General features: G+C 42.4%; 1 protein-coding gene across 3 annotated transcripts in view; it reads right to left on the bottom strand.

The window, feature by feature from the left end:
• Window positions 1–21,293, bottom strand: part of FHOD3 (formin homology 2 domain containing 3) — a 535,358-nt gene that overhangs the window by 166,941 nt on the left and 347,124 nt on the right. For all 3 annotated transcript variants that reach the window (XM_006889190.1, XM_006889191.1, XM_006889189.1), the window contains exons 8-9: window positions 11,165–11,259; window positions 1,993–2,136 (exon numbers count right to left, since the gene is read on the bottom strand). In XM_006889190.1, coding sequence (XP_006889252.1) covers window positions 1,993–2,136; window positions 11,165–11,259 — 239 coding nt within the window. The remainder of the gene's footprint in view (window positions 1–1,992; window positions 2,137–11,164; window positions 11,260–21,293) is intronic.

Genomic DNA, 21,293 nt, shown 5'->3' with positions numbered 1-21,293 from the left:
TCACATTCCATGTCCCAATCACCAGTGTCTGCTTACAACTGTTCCTCTTCCTTTGTATTTCCATGCTTGAAAACTCAACCTCCTTTGCCATCTGTGTTATCTAAATGTGTTCTGTTGTACATAGGGTTTTCAGAGGCCTGCTATTTCAGCAGCAGGCCTTGAGGGTAGAAAGAGAAATAGGACAAAGGACATGAGAACTGGATCGGTAAGAAACTCCTAGGATTGCCAGATCAGAGGTGAACAGAAGCGAGTGCTCTTCAATTGAACAAAGTCTGAGGGCACCAGCAGTGGTGCCAAGACACTTTGTGTAGGAGGGAGCATCATGGGTGCAAACTGAAAGAAAGGCAGGAGTTTGGCAACATAAAAGGAAGAAACAACATGTCAGGACAAACAGAAGAGAAGAGGAAAAACTTCCCAAAGGACCTACCTTACCTGTTTAGAACCAGGAACTCCTAGGCACCTTGGCAATGGCCAGTGTTAAGAAGGCCACAGAGTGTGGGATCCTAATACCAAGTCAAGGGCTTGGGGCTTGATCCCACTGGTCATGAAAACGGCTTTGTGCTTCTTTAGTTGGCACAGGATAGAGAAGATTACAGGACTATTGTCCTTAGGGTCACTATGAGTCACAAGCAACTCCACGGCACATAACAACAACACAACAAAACTGAGAATCAAAGCAGACCCTTACATTTTTAGTTGGAGAGATCAGGAGGGGAAAAAAAGATGCCAACATCTTCAGGTCCCCTCCAGTCACCCCAACATCCCCAGGACCCTCACATCCAGCAGGCGAGTGTCCAGTGCTCCTCCCGCTTCTCCAGCTTTTCTTAAGCCATCACTTCTGAGGGCCCTTCCTTCCCTTTCAGCTTCTCACCACCTTCCTCTGCTCACTACATCCTGTCTCTTCTCTTCATAGAAGATCGGAAGCCCACGATCTCTCCTTCTTCACTGTCTTGATCACTGTCGGTAGCCCCGCTGGAATGTGACTCCTCCCTCATTGTAAAATCCATGCTACAAATTTTAAGCTTAATTTCCTTTATCTACAATGATGTTAAATAGAAAATAAAATTTTCAAATAACAAATCGAGACAGACTATTAAAAAAAAAAGGTAAAATGACTTTTAGTGCTTTTAATGACACTTTCTTCCAGCTTTTTCAACAAAGGGCCCAAATTTCCATTCTGCCCTGGGCCCCAAAGATTATAGAGGCAGCCCTGCCCGAAATCCCATACCCATTAGATTTAAGAAACATAATCACTCACTCTCTCACCAAGTAAAGGTGTTAACAGCACAGATGTCTTTTAAAACAGTTATCAAATTTCACCGAGGCAAGGCTTTCTTAAACTTCAATGGACACCAGTCACTGGAAGGCTTGTTACAACACAGGTTACTGAGCTCATGCCCACGGTGTCTGATTCAGGTCGAGGGTGGGATCTGAGAACCTGCATTTCTTCTAACTCTTTCCCCAGGTGATCTGCACCATGCTGAGGGCCATTGTTGTTGTTGTTATGTGCCCTTGAGTCTCCTGTAACTAATACAATCCTATGTATAATAGCTCTGAAGCTTGTCCTGTCCTGAGTCTCACTTACTTCAACACACCTACCCCATTGCCCCAGTTACTGTTTCCATGTGAGATGAAGTCTCATCATTCCTGCCTCCAAAGAGCCCTCCAGCTGCACCCTCTCCAAGACATATCTGTTGGTTCTTTTGGCCATTTGTGGGATGTTCAGTGTGCTGCATTAATAGCTATGTGGAAACTGTATACTTTCAATAATCTTTCTCTTTGTCATTTCATCAGAACTGACCCAGAGCTGATCCTCTAGTAGGGTTGTCAGAGGCGTAAAGGGCACAGGAGATGATTGCCTATCTTTCGCCCTAGGAGCTGCTGGTGGATTTGAACCAGCACAGTCAAGGTCTTTGAGTTAGCAGCCTAACTCCTTCTGATAGTTCAGAGCAGTGACACCAAAAACTATTTCTTAAAGGCATGTTCTCTTACCTCATAAATGTTAAACTGCTCCACTAAGTCCAGGTCAGTGCCTTTCTTGTTCAAGTGCCTCTGGGACACAGCCGCGAGCCCCAGTTCCTCCAGACAGTCTACCACGTCGTAGAAGGTGTCTTGATCTGGCAGTCCTGACAGTGTCTGGAAGAAGAGAAGGACAGACAGGGCTTAGTGGACTGTCATATGGTTCTCAACATCTTTTTTTTTTGTTACATAGTAGCCAGTGGCCACAATTATAACATGGAACAAAACAAAATAAACGACAAGTTCACATTAAAGAAAACTTAAAAACAAACTTTAGTGTGATTGTTGTTGTTAGGTCAGATCTAAACTTTGTCCTCTGCTTTGCCAACTTCACAGTCTCCAATATGCTCAAGGCCATTGATGTGGTCACTGTGTTGATCCATTTTGCTGAGAATCTTCCTCTCTCTCTTTGACCCTTCACCTTTGCCAGAACAATGTCTGTTTCCAAGAGCCCTTTTGACAACATGACCAAAGTTCGTGAGACTTGACTCTAAGGGGCAACACGGCTGTACTTGTTCCAAGTTAGACGCAGTTGTTCTTTTGGCAGTCCATGGGGTATCAACATTCTTTTCACCACCACAATCTAAAGGCATCAATTCTCCTTCCCATGTGTTGGTGTGATGGACACAGTGAACCCCAAGACTCCTGTCCCTGACATAAAGAAACTATATGGGCTGGATATGCCCCTAGGTGGAAGCTATTCCTATGATTACCCTGATTTCCATGGAAAAAGCGAGAAATTTTGTAGATGTAGTTAATGTCCCAAATTAGTTAACTATGATTTGGGGTTATTCAAAGGGGAGATTACCTCGGGTGGGCCTGACCTAATCAGATGAGGCATTTGGCTGAGGCCTCCATGAGCTCAGAGATTCACAGGAAGAGAGATTCTTCCACTGGTCTTGAAGAAGCAAGCTGCTATGAGTTCTACATCTACAAGGAAATGAATTCTTCCAAACCATGTATACTTGGAAGGCACCCCCAAGCCTCAGATGGGACCACATACCCACTTAAAACCTTGATTGGAGCCTTATGAGACAGTGGGCAGAGAACTTAGCTTCGCCTGGACTCCTGACCCATGGAAACTGTGAGATAATAAATATGTGTGGTTTGAAGTGGCTGAGTCTGTGGTAATTTATTATGTGGCAAAAGGAAACGAATACACATTGTGATATTCCCTTGTTATAAACCTCATTAAGTTCAACAGCTGGACTCAAGGATTAATTTCCTCCTATTTCCGTTCAGGAGAGCCTCTTTTTTTTTTGGCCTCAGAATTTTGGAGAAACAAGGGAAATCTGAAAGTAGCAACCAAAATACAAAAAGATAACCTAAAAAAGGGAGCGGTGGCAGAGAATGGGAAAAGCTAACTTCTCTTGAATTCTGTCTCTCTTAAAAGTGGGTGGTACTCTCAGAGCAGACCCCTGTTCAGAACTAGATCAGAAGCTACAAGGCCCCTCAAGGTGATTAGGTAAAATCTTCCTCATAGGGAAAAAGAAGACTTAGTGGAGCAATGGGTAAAAGGTGTGCTGTGAGCTGACAGTTAGCAGTCTGAACCCATCAGTCATTCTGTAGCAATAAGGAAGCACTGATCTATTACTGTAGAGATTCCAGCCTAGGAAACCAGTGGGACAGTTCTAGTCTGTTCTGCAAAGTCACCATACAACATCATCAGAAAGAATGTCCTTACTTGAGTAACTAACACCTTTCCCCTTGCCTGTCTCAGCAAAGGATGCATAGCTCACTGCTACTGACTTCAAAATTCATGAAAAATAACCAGGAGGTAAGTACCCATTGCTCATCTAAACAGAGGCCCAAACGGGGCACAGAACAAGAGGATCAGTTGTTGTAATGTGATGTGGTTCCTTGGAGACTACGACTCACAGCGACCTTATGAACAATAACTGAACCGTGCCCAATCTGGAGACAATCTCACTGTCTCTGCCACCCCCCTGCCTCCAATAACAGTCATTCTGTCAAAGTGTTCACACCAAGTAGTCCAGTATGCAAACTTACAACAGTGTATACAGATAGGTGTCAGGTGAAGTTGCCTGCCTCCATGGTGCTACCAATGTTGTTGTTGTTATGTGCCGTCGAGTCGTAGATGCCTCATAGCGACCCTATGAACAAAAGGCCTGAGCACTGTTTGTACATAGAGTTTCCAGATGCAAGCCATTTCGGAAGTGGATGCCGCTCCTCCTTCCAGGCTTGTTTTTAACTGGTAAGTTCCAGCAAACACTGTCCGCCATGGGTAACCATTATCACATTTGGCATATCAGTGTCACAGTGTTCAGCATCACAGCAACCATGAGTTATCTCTGTACAGCAATGCACAGACCAGTGCTATATCACCTTGGACCAATACTAATTTAAAAAATCACATGTCCTAATAAGAACTCTGTTTGGCGAAGTCTGTAGTGTGTGGATTGCTAAGCTATTTTTGCATTTACCATGACTGAAAGACAGGGAGCCTCCCCCTGCTAAGACTTCTAACCCTGGAAATGGGATCACAGGTTGTTATGAGTTGTAATGGACTTGATGGCAGTGAGTTCGCTTTGATTTTGAGGAGGTAACTAAAATAGTCTTCTCATTTGGTTCTGCTGACACCCCTTGGGGTTGTTGTGTGCCGGGGAGCTAGAACCAGCTCAGACAGACCCTCCAGCGGGTTTTCAGAGGCAGCAAATCACACAGAAGGAGACACCCACCCTTCTCCCACGAAGAAGCTGGTGGATTCAAACCACTTGCCATTAGGATTGCAGAGCAGCTTCTTAGCACTAAGTCATCAGAGCTCCCTTACTGAAACCCCTAGAACTTATTAAAAGATGAGCAGTTAGAGAGACATTATGTTGTTGTTGTTGTTATGTGGCGTCGAGTCGTTTGGAGAGATATTTTGCAAAACACCCCATCGGAGGAAGTCAGGTGAGCTGACAAACTTCCACACAATTTGTGCGATTAAAGAGTGGAGCACACAGAGGGTTCTGGAAGTATCCTCACCTCTCTGTTCCCTTCCCTTCTGTCCCACTCACTTCTTCTCTTTCCCCATGCTGAGAAACAAGTGAGGTCCCCTGGGCTTTCTGGGGGGTTAAACCCCACAGTTCTAATTCTCTTGCCTTCGTTCACGGGGATGGTGCAGGACTTGGCAGAGTTTCCTCTGTTGTGCACGGGGTTGCCATGACTCAGGGGTGACTCAACAGCTTCTAACAACAATTCCTATTGCCATAGCAAGACCAACCGTAATTGGAGGATCTCTATTAAATAATCAAATAATTAGGGCTATTCAAACAAACAGACCCAGGATGTCCTTGCATGCAGGAGGAGGTCAGGAACAGAGGATTTTAAGAGGTCACTGGTCAGTTCCTTGGAGACAAGCTGAGCTTACATCATCGCTTTTTATGCAAGGCCGCAAGAGGAAGGCTTTATGCCAACAATATAAAAGGTCCAATACATCGTCTTTCTCCTCTTCGGCAGAGAGGGCGCTACACACCCTAGAAACACACACTCATTTTGGCTGATTTTGCAGCTCAGCAAATTCTACCTTGCATCCTCCTCCCCTTGGGCCCTGACCTCCTGCATCCACTCCACTCCTCCTACTGCTAAGTTGTTTAGTTTTGTTAAAGGTGGCTGCCAGGCAGGAAATCCTTTATGGCTAATGTCTTCTAAAACCTTCACCCTCAGATGTCGGAGCGTGGCTGTATGGCATCCGGCAATCTCTTCCCTTCATAGTCTGCCAGACTTTGCTTGCCAGGCCCCAGAACAAGTAAATATTTACAGACATCGCTCATAGGACATCTTCCCCCCCACACACACCTCTGGGTCTTCACAGATTTCATCCAATCAAATTCGAGGGTCAAACCAGTGGAGCAGAAACCTGGTCAGTATGTTCAAAGAAGTGTTATTTGTGCAATGATGCAAAACGCAAAAATATCTTTCAACAGGATAGATGAACCAACCTCACTGGGTGTCTACAAGGAAATAGCAAACCATGGGGGTTTCTCATATCCATATATATGTTAAAATACATCTATAGTCATATCTCAGTATCCACCCACAATTGGCTCCAGGACCCCCACAAACCTGCACATCCCCTGTGGATACTTAGGCATGACTGGAGAAGCATTAGAACACATATATAGGTGGGAGAAACCTCCATTGTGTAGTGTTTCTTTGTAAAAACACCAAACCTGCAGCTACTCAAGTCCCTCATATATAATGGCATGTTGTTGTTGTTAGGAGCCATCAAGTCAGGTACAACTCATTACAAACAACAGATCTGAACCCTGTCCTGCCTTGTGCCATCCTCACACTCTCTGGCACACTCAAGCCCATTTCTGCTGTCACTGTGTCAATCTGCTGGTTGAGGGTCTTCTCCTTTGCCACTCCTCCACCTTTCCAAGCATGATGTCCCTCTCCAAGGAACAGCCTTTCCTCACAACATGCCCAAAGTATGTGAGACGGAGCTTCACCATCCTTGCCTCCAAGGAGCACTCTGGCTGCACTTTCTCCAAGACATATTTGTTTGTTCTATTTGCAAATAACCTACACACATCCTGCCATACACTCTTGGACATCTCTAGATTCCTTGTAAAATCTAATACAATATCACCAGATACGACTGGATAGTAAAGTCCAAGGCAACGACGAGATACTGGAGGGACTGAGGGCTGAAATCCCAAAGTGAGCCTTAGTCTCCTATCTCAATATGATGACTGTACAGGAGTAGAAGAAAGGGCCTTCCTTCAGAGGTGACAGAGAAAAAATTGTCACCATGAATTCAGACTTTTAGCCTCTTCAAATATAAGAGAGTAAATGCTTGTGTGTCAAAGCCACCCAGTTGTGCTATTTCTATAAGAGCTTAAGATAACTAAGATACAATGCTACTTTGTAGATTAGTTTCCTTAAAATCTGGTCTGAGGTGAAATCAGTTCTAATCAGTTCCTGGGGTATGGTCAGAACCAAGAGCTTACTTTCCTAAGCAGGAAGTCAAGTTCTCTACCTGACAGAGGAGTTAGAATAGAGGAACTTCTCCACAGTACATCAGCACTATCTCATTACAAGGGATGCATGCCTCTTGGCCGAGAAGCCTCTGCAACCACCTCCACCTTGGAGAATCCACTGCTTGTGCATTAATTATCACAACCCCTCCTACACAGGCCAGTTTCAAATCCTCCCACTTCTCTTATGAATAAGCATAAAATTCCTTCCCACTTAAATACTTCAAAACCCCCAAAATTATTTTAGTCAGTGACAGTGTGGTCAAGTGTAGCTCTGGCTTCCCCATGTCCTTCCTATTTTCCTTGATAAACCTCTTATAAAAACCTGAACTCTGTTTTGCTTTTATTACTTAGCAAGGTGAGGAACTTAAATGTATGGAGTATACCAGCAACATGTCTCAGTGGCTACACCGAAGGGGGACTCCAGCAACAATCTGACTTTGCCTCTTTCTTCTTCCATCCCTAGCTTTTAGATGTCATAAGAGATTAATTGAAGCTACGCACTACACTAATCCAGTCTCATTAACATAGCAGAGACAACCCACTCCCAAATGGGATTATAACCACAGGCATAACATGAGGATTTAGAACACATATTTTGGGTGACAATCCCTAGCACTTTAATTTGAATTCCATGTTATTAAGCTATCTTTCATTTTGTTGAAAGAAAAAGTTAGAAACCACTCAATTCACAACATAATAATTTTCCAGATTTAAGAGTCTGAATTTTTCCAGACCCACATTAACACTGTGATTTTGTTTGGTATCTCTGAGACTTATACTGCCTGAGCCAACAAATGGTATTAAAAGTTGTTGTTGTTGTTGTTGTTATGTGCCATCGAGTCGTTTCCGACTCATAGCGACCCCATGCACAACAGCTCTAAACCCTGCCCTATCCTGTGCCAACCGCACCGCCTCCGACACACCCATCCCGATTACCCCAGTCACCGAATCAATCCATCTCATAGAGGGTCTTCCCCTCCTGCGCTGTCCCTCCACCCTCCCAAGCATGATGTCCCTCTCCAAGGACCTGTCCCTCCTGGCAACATGTCCAAAGTATGTCAGACGAAGCCCCAGAATCCTTGCCTCCAAGGAGCAGCTTGGTTTAATCCTCTCCAAGATGGATCCGTTTGTTTTCCTGGCAGTCCAGTCAACAAAACAAAATCAATGTAGGTGTCAAGAGTCTGTTGATCTTACTGAGCAAAGCAAAGGATTTCATCTGGAGTAGTGCATAAACCTTCCTGAGCTTCCCCTGGGCTGGAATGAATAGAAGTTGAGCTGCCAGAAGAAAAAGAGTAAAGGAAGAATTGCTGCACTTTAATGGTCAGATGGTGCCAAGAAAAGAGGGAAGCATCCTGGGGCTTCGCATAGCGAGTTCATAGTGGGTGCTGCGACGCTTTTCACAGTATGACGTGGTCGCTACCAACAAACTCTTACAACAGATAACCCCGTGCAGGAGTCCCAAAATTCCACGTGCTGAGTTCAGAGTTTCCCAAAACAATAACGGGAAATAGATGATTTCAATCATCACCAGTTTTTCCTCCCTGAGTCTAAGAGAGGTGTCAAGGAGTTATGCTTCTAAATCATGCTAAAATACTTTTTACAGTATAGCAAACCAACCAAAAATCTATAAATAAAAACAAAACAGAAACTGCTTAAAAATACACAGGCAAATGAATTCAACAACAGATCTGAACATAAAATTTGAGTTCTTAGGCTTATCCTTCAGAAAAGTTGCACCCGTTTCCTACCAGGAACACGGAAAAGTGTCTTGTGTTCTCAGCAACAGTTGTTTTTGAAATAAGTATCTCAGTAATATATGGCAAGGATTGCTAGTGGGCTATCAAACATCTACTGTCAGTTTTTTGTTCTTTCTCAAAAAAAACCCATACTTTTAGGCAACAAAGGGAGTATGTTTATGGAAATGAAAGACTTCTGTATCTTGATGGTAGTGGTTACATAAATCTACATGTAATAAAATCATTTTATATACACTTTAGAGCAATGCCAATTTCCTGGTTTTAGTATATTATAAATATGGAAGATGTAACAACTGAGATAAACCGATGAAGGGCATATGGGACCTCACTGCATCTTTGCAACTACCTGTGAATCTGAAATTATTTTAAAAAGAAAATAATTCATTCCCTCTTCACGTCAAAAAGCAATCACTGTCAACAGGACTTGGGAATATGTCTTGTTACTTTGGCTGATGGCTGTCGAGTTGAGCACGACTCATGGCAACCCTATGAGCAAAAGGCCTGAAGCATCTCTATAACTCTCATCATTTCTCAAAGTTCATAGTTTCCAGAGGCATGATGCTTAGAAAGTAGATGGCATTCCTGATTCCATTCATTCATTCACTCATACACACACACATATCTCTATATCTATATCATCTATATCTATATCTGCATCTGTATCATCTATATCTATATCATCTATATCTGTATCATCTATCTCTATCTCTATCTATATCATCTATATGTATACATAAATAGTTTCTACTGGGTTAATATATTTATGGTATTATTTTCTGCCACACTTTACAGTTTGTCATTTCAACTTTTACTATGATTCTATTTTACAAATAAGACTTTCTTCAATATTATATAACCAAAAATTTAAGTTCCTCCCATTGGTACCTTTCTCACTTATATTACAATTTCTTCCACAAACTAGAGGACAATTAATCTCCACCTCTAGTTTCTTTTCATTATTTGAACACTTTACATGCTTCACATGAAGCAAGAGTGGCATCTACTTCCTAAACAACGTGCCTCTGGAAACTCTATGAACTTTTAGAAATGACAATATTTATAGAAAAGTTTCAGGTCTTTTGCTCATAGGGTCGCTGTGAGTCGTGCTTGACTCAATGGCAATCAACAATAATATTTATATGTATTAATGTATATGGTACACATCTTTTTTTTTCAACCTGCACATCATCTTCTTCAGACTTTGTGCATTTTTTTGTGTGTGTTATGTATACAGGTGCGTCCTCTATATACATGCATGCTTTGTGAAAAAGAGAGTACATAGTCAAAATACATTTTTGCTCCCTCTTCCCCAATCTAGCAAAATATCCCCTAATCATAAATGAAGAAAACACATCCCCAAAGATTTTGCTCACATGGCAAGTTGTTCCACACACAGGGGTCAGTTCCTTTGTTCTAATCATAAATGAGCTAAGCTCCTATTTCTTTACAGTGTATGTAGCATTATAATATCTACTTGGAGAAGTTGTAGTTGTTGTTGATTGCCTTCGAGTCGAGCAAGACTCATAATAACCCTATGAACAAAATGCCCGAAGCCCCTCTGTAACTCTTGACATTCATCAAAGATCATAGAGTTTCTGGAGGCATGTTACTCAGGAAGTGGAGAAGTTACTCTCTATAATTATGTTGCTTCCAAAGAGGGAAACATGCCCCCAGTTATCTTTCAAGGAGAGAGTATGAGTCTGCTCTGAACAATTAACAGGATTTCAATTGATCCCACAGACCTGCTCCCAGCAGAGTCCAAATGGGAAGTCCACGGCATCTTTGATCTGGTACCTGGGTCCAAGGTATAAGGTCAGCAGGACAAGTTCCCTCCAGTAAGAACAAGGAACCCAGGCACTAAATGCAATGTACTTCTGTCTAGATACCAGGGCTGTCTCAGGTCAGTGTGGGACCCACTGCCACTTAGCAGCATCTCAGAGGGCAGGAGCTCAGGTTTACTGACTGGTCGAGCAGGAAGGGATGGAATAGAAGGAACAGGGGAAGAGAGGTGTGGTCGCCACCATAAAAGGAGCTGAAACCCACCCACAGGAATTGAGAACTATTGTTTCCTTAGAGTAAAATGTGCTAACTTATATTCATAAAGAAAATGTTCTCAACAGGCCATCATGACTGGAAAAGTAGTCACGAGGCTCTTTTTCATCACACTCCTGGCTTCCCTTCATAGGGTCACTATGAATCACACTCGACTCAGCAGCACCTAACACCACCACACCTGGTTTCCTAGAAAAGATTTCATGTGTATGTGTGCACATCTGGGTGTGGGTGTGTTCTCTCTTCTGTGAGGGCACGTGCTGCAGGCATGGCTTTAGTCACCAGGATACGAGTCTACATGCTTAGTCTGTATCTAGAGGGACAATTTTAGCCTTAACACCAACCAACCTTGTTCACTAAAGTCATGGCGTAAACCAGCAACTCGGTGTCGACTCCATCTTTTTCCTCCAGGATTTCCATTATATTTGACCAAGGTTTGACTCCTGAAATTCAAGCAAGAAAACCATTAGAAATGGCAATGCAACAGTCCAATTCTCATCACACATTATCCAAGGACTTATGACTCAGAGATAGTAGTATCTTTCCAATACCAAATCCCAAAGTGGGTCACTATCCTTACGGTGGACTTCAGCATGCTTCTAAAGAAGAGTATTTCATATAATAGGTAACTCCAATAGGCTCAGGTGTGTCAGAGTCGATGAGGATGGCGCAGGATAGGACAGAGGTAGGATCTGTCATATTCAACTTGATGGCACCTAACCTAGAGGTGCTGTGAGTTGTATTCAACTTGACCTAACAACATACCAAGTCAAATTTATTTTGAAAATGTATGTTCTCCACTTGCTGGAAACTTTTCATTTATATTAAACTTAACATTTTGTTTAAATTTTATTGTGTGTGTGTGTGTGTGTGTGTGTGTGTGTGTGTGTACTATAAAAAACTCGCTGGAATACAACTTCCCTGTGCACATGGGTGGTTGTCACGAGTTAGAAGAGCTTCAATGACAATAATAACAGGAATAATGGGTCTCATAAAGGCTGCCCTCGAGAGGTTTCTAATCTAGTGAAGCAGTAAGGCATAAGCACAAGATCACGTATCAGCACAGAGCAAACGATGTGAAGTGGCAGAAGCACTGAGGTAGGTCTGCCCGTTAGCAAGGCAAGCCACTTGAGACATTAATGAGAGATGGTGATGACGCTTGGTGCAAGAGGTGGCCCCAGTGAGTACTGCAGGGGAAGGCTCAGCAGTGATGTTTTATGCAGCAGAAATTAAAGTCCTCTCCTCAGGATTGAGTAAGGCTCAGAGCCATGTTCACAGGGTCGCTATGAGTCTTATTCAACTCAGTGGCACTTAACAACTACCACCACTTCCAGAATCTTTTTTTATTTTATGATTAGGATAACTTTTACCGACCAGGCTCCAGGAGAGGGCAGGAAGCCACTTCTCACTCCGGAACACTCAGCCAAGGCCATGTTTACAAAGGAGGCATTGATGTCTTTGTACATTTTTGTGTGACTATGATTAATCTCTGAAGCATAGCATTGCCTTGCCCTTGGTTTGGTGACATGAGACATGAAGCAATTTCCTGCTATCTCAACAAGATGTTTGTATTTGATAAGATTAAATTCTGGGGGAAAAAAACAATGAAACCACACACACACACACACATAAAAAAACAAACCCACAACCTGAAATAACAGAAGGCCACGGGTTTCCAAATACTGGTTCCTTGGACTATATATACCAGAGCTGATCTTCTCATCTCCAGAGAGAGATGAGAAACCCAAAGGGCAGAGATTTGTTTTGTTTTAATGCCTTTAGTATGATTCTGGCATGCAGTAGGTGCTCAATAAGTATCTGCTGGTTGTTGTTATATCCAGACCTAACTCGTAGCTGACCCTCCAGCATGATCCACAACCTGCTTATTGTTGTTGTTGTGTACTGTCAAATCAGAATCAAGGTGCTTATTTATCTACTTGCTAATATTTATCTGCAAACTTGTTTCAAATCCACATCACCCGGAAGTGTTTTTAGAACTCCATAAGAGCAATCATCTCTGTCCTGTCTGGCCAGTTGTTCTCAGACCTCCCTGTCCAGAGCAGCTCCAGAGATCCACGCATGTCTCAGCTGTGTTTATACAGGGCAACTTCTACCATTCACATGCATTCTTGTGGATTACCCACAGGTGGTTAAAAGAAAACCAGAGGAGAGAAGGCATTGAAGCAAAGACTTTTTAGTGGTGCTAGTGGGCTCAGGGCTGCTTCCTGGTTGCTTATGTTGGAGCCAAAGATACCCAACAGGACTCAGAGAAGGGCAGGCCAAGAAGCAGAGGCAGCATCCCAGAGAGAAGCAGCAGCTGCTTCCCTGCACCTCATACATACAGTTCATCATTTAAAGTAAAAGCAATCAGACATCAGTTTAATTTCATTGAGAAATGTATCCTTCAACTGTTAATTCTGATTCCCTAACTATGATTTAAGGATTTCTAAGTCTGGAAATTTAATACTCGTACACCACTAGGAGGGATGTTCATCCACTTTCAACTGTTTTCAGATCAGAAACTATTTAAAGGAATGAAGGGGAAGAGGAAGAATCATTTGATTCAACCACACTAGCTTGGGCAGGACTCGAGGCTGTGAGGAGCCAGTACTCTCAGCCTTCCCAGAGGACGCCTCCTGTAGGAAAAATGACCCAGATAACAGCATATTCCTTTAATCTGATTCACACAGTGCATGCATATGTCTCAATGTTATGTGTTTGTGTAACTTCTTATTGTGATTTGAGTAAAAGTCTACAAAGCGCATTGGTTTTCCCATTCAACCATTTATATACATCTTGTTGTATAACATTAATTGCAGTTCCCCTCATTGCAATAACACTCATCCAGCTTCTGTCTTGTAATTCTTATTTCCCTTTACCCATCTACCTTACTCCTTCCTGCCTTGTGGACTTGACTCTTCTAGGGAGTAAACACCTCTCTGGTATCACTGTTGACCTTATACAAGGTCTGTCTACTGTTTGGCTGAACACTGAGTCATGGGTAGGTTTCATTCTAAGCTTAAATGGTGACTAAGAACCCAACTCTTGTGGGCTCCTCTAGTCTCTAGTAGATCAGCTACCCTGGCCACTGTTAGCATTTCAAGATTTTTTTTCCTACTCTCCTTCCCATTCTCAGTGTAGGGCTCTGTGCTGTGACCCCTTTCAGAGCAGACAACAGTGGAAGGTGGGATCCATCTAGTTCTTCTGGTTCCAGGGCCACGTAGGTTGAGGTTCGCATGATACATTAGGCCTAAATGTTTCTACGCATCATTTACTTTCTTCACTCTTCTTTATTATGGAGAAACCAATAGCTATACCTTCTATGGTGCTTACACTCTTTTTTTAAAAAAAAATTTATAGTTTATTTACAAAATTAAAATACATTGTTTTCAAGAACAGATTCTTTTCATTTCCCTCATCCTCCCACCCATCAAATTGTATAACCCTATGATTAATTCCCCGTCCCCCTGCACATCCACATCTCTCTGCTTCCACCCTCTCTCACCCCTTCTCGGATCCTTATACTCATTCCACAATAATGGTTTTATACAATATTTATCCTTGTGGGACTGAGTTAGTTCACTCAGCATAATGCTCTTCAGTCCCTCCCAAGTTAGGTGATAAATTTACAAACTCATTGCTCCTGTGTGTTGCATAGTATCTCATTATGTCAATGTACCATAATTTCTCAATCCATTTGTTTGTGGTTGGACATTTGGGCTGTTTCCACATTCATGTGATGGTGAATAATGCTGCTATGAACACTGGTGTACAAACCTCCATTTGTGCCTCAGTTTTCATTTTTCTTAGGGTATATTCCAAGTAGAAGAATAGCTGGGTTATATGGAATTTGTGTGTTCAGCTTTTTGAGGAAGCGCTCGTCAAGACAGTGAAAAGTATACATGCAAAACAAAGAGCCAACATCATTCTCAAAGACTAAAAACATTTTCCTTGCAAACAGGGACCAGAAAAGGATGCCCACTGTCATCACTTCTTTTCAATACTGTATTGAAAATGCTTGCTAGGGCAATAAGACATGAGAAGGAAATAAAAGGTACCCAGATCATCAAAGAGATGGTTAAACTGTTACTATATGTATGCAGATGACAGTGTACACACAAAACCCCAAAGACTCAACAAAAAAACTGTTAGAGTTAATAGGCCAATTTAGTAGAGTGGCAGGATATAAGATCAATATCCAAAAATCAATAGAATTCCTCTACAGTAACAAAGAGGACTCAGAGAAGGTGCTAAAACGCTTATAAGACCCCAGTTGCTACTCATCAAAGAACTCCATCCAGCAGTTTTGTGTATACATTTGTGAAGGAGAGTGGAAGAGAAGAATATTGCATTAGAATAATAAACCATATATTCTATCCCTTTATATAACAGAGAAAGGCAATGAACCTCCAATGTAGAAGAATGAACAGAATGGGGGTGACAGGATGTGCATTATGTTATTATCAAGAAGTTTCCCTGAGACAATGCACTCTGTCCTCTTTTTTTCTTAGCATTCTTGAAGTTCATTACCAACAATAACAATAACAAAAATATACTGAACAAAAATCTACAGGAAGTCATCAAGTAGATTCCAACTCATTTTAACCCCATGAGTTGCAGGAAGAATGGCAATCTGCAGGGTTCTGAAGGAGATGACCTTGTAGATGACCTTCGTAGCTCTAGGCCCTTCTTCGGAAGTGTTCTGGTTGAGTTTGAAACACCAAACTTTTGGTTAAAAGCCAAGTGCTTAATTGTGTGTGTCATTCAACGGCTTACATTAAAAGGCTTAAATTAGTCATTAACTCTGTCCTTCTCCAACTACTCCCAACATTAGAATGTCGGATCCAAGAGAACTAGTTAGGTATCTTTATTTTGTCACTGATATTTATTTGTAAGCACACTCAATAAATATTTGGCAAATAAATAAGTAATTAATACATGTAAAAAATGCTAAGCATAGTGTCTCTAACATTACTCAACTATCGGAGACAGTAATTACAGTGTTTGGTGGTGGTTCTGACGCCCCAGCCTCCCAGACAGGCTCCGGGCTCATCCTACCAAACCACAATTCCTCTGTCTTAACTCAAGACACACACTGCTCAATATTTTTTCTCTCCTACATCTCTGCATTAAACCCAAAGGAAAAAAAGATCTCTAGCAGACACTAATAGAAGCTCCTTGCAACACGTTCAATGTCTTTCAACATGATTGGTAAACATGGTTAATACCTATACTTTCTGCTACAAATAATCCTCGAAACAGAGCTTGAGTTCTGTCAACTTCTAACTTTCATCAGGTTTGGTGTGTGTCTTGCAGACTTCTATACCCACGAGCAGAAGCCAGAGACAGGATTACTTGAAAGGATGGCTGGATTTTTTCCCCCCTGTTAATCATGTGTGATACACATGTTTGAGAATTATGTCATATCTCATCACCTTACATTTGAATGAAAAATGGAATGTCTTCAAACGCAGTGCTGACTCAAATTAGTGGGGCTCGGGATTTATGATGGAAATTTCAAAATAAGTTCCTCAGTCTGGGCCCCATCCTCGGTCTGAGAGGAAAATCTATGCAGTTAAAAGAAAGGTCCTCCTACCCAGAGAAGAAATTAAAAAAAAAAAAAACAACCCACAAAAAAACCCCCAAACAAAACCAAAAAAACTCCAGCTAATTACCGTCAAGTCAGAACCCACTCATAGCTGACCATGCAGCAGGTTTTCCGAGGCTGTAAATCACAGAGGAGGAACCACTGGTGGATTCGAACCATTAGAAATGTGCTGTCTTTGGGGTTAGCAGTGCAACTCCCAGCAGCGCCACCAGAGCTCCTTCCCAGAGGAGCTTGTTATTGTTTGCGCTGATGGGCCATGTACAACTCATTGCGAGCCTGGGAACAGCATATCTCAACCTTGCTCTCAGTCTCACATGCTCAAGATCATTGCCACAGTCACCGTGTCAATCCACATGCTAAGGCTCTTCCTCACTTTCTCTGAGCTCCCCCCACCCTGCTTTCCACCTGGCATGATGTGTTTTTCCAAGGAGCAGAGGGCTCCAAATCAGTTTCCTGTGGACTGTCCCAGAAAAGATGACAAAGAAAAAAGACTCTTTATCATAAGCTTCGGTGAGCATTTGCTGGGTTTCGCTTTCCCTCCCAGACCCCACCTTGAAGATGTTACCAAAAAAGAACATTCTATATGTCTCAGTGAATATGGTATATTTATGCAAATAATATACAATAAATGCCTTTTGTAAACGCATTGTCTCCAGCATTAGCTTCCTATAAGTGACATGCATGCTATTTATGAGAGCACATCAAGCTGTAACTCAAATTTGGTAACTCAAATCTACATTTTAATTCCAGCCTCTGAGAAAAAGTGCCAAATTTAAGAGTCGATTCCTGCACTCACAAATATTTATTAAATAGTGTGGTGTACAAGGAGCTGCATTACCAATCCAAAAGCAGTACCTATGGTGCCTCGAACCCATCACAAGCTCCACAGGCAAAAGATGGGTAGTCTCCTCCTGTGCAATTTACAGCCTCAGAAAATTTGCTGGAGAGTCAGTTACAACTCATTGGCAATGAGGTTTTTTTAGGGATGGTGGACTTTAGAGAACCCTGGTGAGGTCATTAGTTATGTTTAAGGCTAACTGAAAAGTCAAAGGTTTGAACCCACTAGGTGCTCCATGGAAGAAATATGACACAATTCACTCATTAAGAATCACAGCATATATGGAGGTCAGCCTGGCACTTTTCAAATAGTTCAAAATAGGAATATCATCTGACTCAGCTATCCCACTATTGGGAATATCCCTCAAAGAAATAAAAACTGTGACACAGACAGATGCACACTTATGTTTACCACAGCATTATTCACAACAGCAAAGAGACAGAAATAAGTACTCAAACAAGAATGGAAAGAGAAACTGTGGTATAGTCACACAGTGGAATATTATGCAACACTCAAAAACAATGAACTCATAAAACGCTATACAACATGGATGAGTCTGGAAGACATTATGCTGAGTGGAACAGCTCAATCACATGGGGGAAAATACTACGTAAGCCCATTATTCTAATAATAGGATCGAGATGGGGGAGGAGAACGGGAAAATAACAGATAAGGAACACTGGCCTGGAACGGGGGGAGGAAGTGCAATTCGAAAGAAATGGATGATTAAAAAAGGGCTTCTGTCGTGAAGTGGCACACATAGGGCAACTCTATTGCTCTACGTGCGGAATCAACATCAAGAGATTTCGGAAGAGTAATTTTTGTTTACTGGGCAGCTGGTGATTGTTGGTCCCAGCGCCCTTAACTAAATAAAAAATTAGTCTTTCAATTAAAAAAAAAGAAATGGATGATTAGAAACTACATGTATGACAACTAATAACCTGGGAGAGGACAAGCTTTACATAAGGAACTAAGGAAGGGGAGGGAGGAAAATGTGCATGCATGAATGAATGAAAGCCAATCTCTTTGTAAACCTTCACTAAAATGAAAAAATCCTCAATACTATTAAAAACACACACACACACGAAAGAATTACAACCTAGGAAATGGGCCTTCATGAGAGTCATAATCCACACGGTGGCAGTGGGCTAGGTTTTGGTTCTGATGAACTTTAAGGAACCCGGGCAGAGCACCAGCTAAACAGCTGGCTGCTGATTGATGGGTTGTCAGCTTGACCTCATCAACAGCCCTATAAGAGAAAAGACTTAGCAATCTGATCTTGGAAAGGTTCCAGCCCAGAAAAATGTATATGGCTGTACTGCTGTATGCCACTGGCTGTACCAATCTGCCCTATAAAGCACATGTTCCCATCCACCACTTGCTCTGTGGGAAGAGAATAGAAGAATGGGCAATCTTCTCTCATGCCATCTGTTGCCTCTGAAAACCCCCTTGAGTATCAGCTGTGAACTTGACAGCACCCAACAGTCTACCCTTGTAGGATCGCCATGACTGAAAAACAGGTCTATGGCAGAGAAAAGATCTGCTCTCACATACATGGTGCGTTGACATGGTCTTGTCATGAGTTGGAACAGACTCAATGGTAACTAGTTTATTGGTTTTTGATGGACTTTGGGCTCATCAGGTTTTATCCCTGCTTCTTGACTCACCAGTTCTTGGCTGAAGATCAATGAACCCTCTGGTTACCCACAGGGAGCTCTGATGGTCTGATGGATAAGGAGTTGCACTGCCAACTCACAGACAAGCTGTTCAAATCCACCCCAGGTGCTCCATAGGAGAAAAAGGGGCAGTCTCTTCCTGTGCTGTTTATAGCCTCTGAAAACCCACTGGAGGGTCAGCTAGGAGTCAGTTCCTACTCAGTGGCATATAACAATAATTAACCCAAGTGTGGTGGGCGTACTGCTTTTAAGGCAGATAAATTTGTTCCAAGACAATTGATTTTGCTTTAAGTGGTAATGATTTTTAAGGACTCCTTCCTTAAATGCTGCTTTAGCTTATGGATTCTTAAATTAGACCATTTTCTTCATCCAAAAATAATTCCTTTTCTATTGAAAATAGTCCATACTTCAGCGTGCCCGTTCTCCACTACCACCACCCCAAAGGAATGTATCTAAGGCCACTTGGAGGTGTACAATTTATGGTTTATTTATACACCTTTACATGAATGGACACGCTCAGCTTGCCCTCAGTCACCTCTGGCATCTCCACCTGCTCGCTCATGCAGTAGAGAGGGAGACGGTGAGCTGCTCCCAAACCTGCTAGGTGGAAACGCACCTGGAATTCATGCTGCTCTCTGCAGAACACCATGACATATTTATATGATTAACTGCATCAGATGATTCAGGAACAATTTTGCTAGCAGTAAAACAGGATGATGTTATATGTATGCATTACATAGTCATGGCCAAGACCACACATGTCCGTAAAGCAATGCACTCTTGAAGCACACATCATTAGCTATTTCTGAGTTTTTCCATCATTGCTGTTGCTCCCCACTCTTTTTTTTCTTTCAACTATTCAATAGCAGAGAGATGATAATAGTTGCCAGAAGTTTATGACATTTTTATAGGCAAAGACTATAAAGTTGAGAAAGTAACCTATAGAGGTTCTTTTTCTTTTTCCTTCAAGAAATTGGGAAAAGATGACCATCATTTTGTCTTGATGGGTCAGCTGACTGGATCTGTGGACAAAGCTTGGATGTGGGCTGAAAAACCCTGTGGTTACTTCAGGCTTGCTTCTCCACTTCCATCATGTTGTTGTTGTTGTTGTTGTTGTTGTTGTTATGTGCCGTTGAGTCACAGATGACTCATAGCGACCCTATGAATGAAAGGTCTGAGTACCGTTCATAGAGTTTCCTGAGGCAAGCCATTTCGGAAGTGGATGCCACTCCTGCTTGCAAGCTTTTTTTAATCGGGAAGCTCCACCAAACACTGTCCACCATGGGTAACCATTATCACATTTGACACATCAGTGTCACAGTGTTTAGTATCATAGCAACCACGAGTTACCTCTGTACAGCAATGCACAGACCAGTGCTATACCACCTAGAAGAATGTCTGACGTTTCTATGACTTCTTGCAGCCTGAGCATGGTGGTCACTTCCATTCACTTTATAAAACGTGAAGTACAAGGAAGGACACTCTGAGCTCCCAGCTCGATGAGGCTGAAGGACAACCCAAATGTCATGAGAAGACTCTCCCTCGCGGCAAGGCTCCGTGGGCTATGTGAAACTTAAGGCAGAAGACAGAGTTCAGTAATTGTTCTACAGTAATCTCAAGTCGAGGGATGAATGAGAAACCCTCCAACAATGACTGGAAGAATCTACCTTGATCTCCTTTTTCACATCTTCTTTTGATTCTAGATCTGCTTTTGAAAAGCCAGCTCTTGTTTCTGAGCCACTTGTGCAAAAACAAATAGTTTTGGCTCAGGACTCTCAGCAGGCCTCAGGAACTGCTTGTTGACTGTAATTGTCCTCCCATGGGGCCCCAGATGACCACACGCTGTGGTAAACAGAAAACTGCTGCCCTGTGGGATCGAGCCCTAGGCTCCGAGCTGCTGGCTATGGACTCGACTTTGCCTCCCTCACATACACCACGTAGACGCCCCAGTTTATGGTTCTGGATAGCGTTTGTTAACTTACAGCCAAACTTTTTAAAAGCCATTAATAAGCTACTTTCTTTTGCCTTTGGATTCAAGACTGAGTCAGAGGCACAAATGGTTTGAATCAAAGGGTGCTATTTAGGCGTTGAGTCTCTTTTTGACAGTTACAGCCAAAGTGATGTGCGCATTAAGTAAGGACATGTGCACATTTATGAAACAGTAAGAAAAACCAACGAGTAACAACAACATGTTAAGAGCACTTACTTCTGTCTGGGGTGATTAGAGGTGATCTCTTACTATAATTTCTCACCATGTCTCCCCATTGTTGTTGTTGTTGTTGTTATGTGCCGTCGAGTCGTTTCCAACTCATAGCGACCCTATGCACAACAGCCCTAAACCCTGCTCTATCCTGC

This window comes from Elephantulus edwardii, unplaced genomic scaffold, assembly GCF_000299155.1.
Source record: "Elephantulus edwardii isolate Elephantulus edwardi_28Jun2011 unplaced genomic scaffold, EleEdw1.0 scaffold00076, whole genome shotgun sequence".
Lineage (NCBI taxonomy): Eukaryota > Metazoa > Chordata > Mammalia > Macroscelidea > Macroscelididae > Elephantulus > Elephantulus edwardii.
The sequence above is the reverse complement of the archived record's forward strand: the minus strand, read 5'-3'. Positions and strand labels throughout refer to the sequence as shown.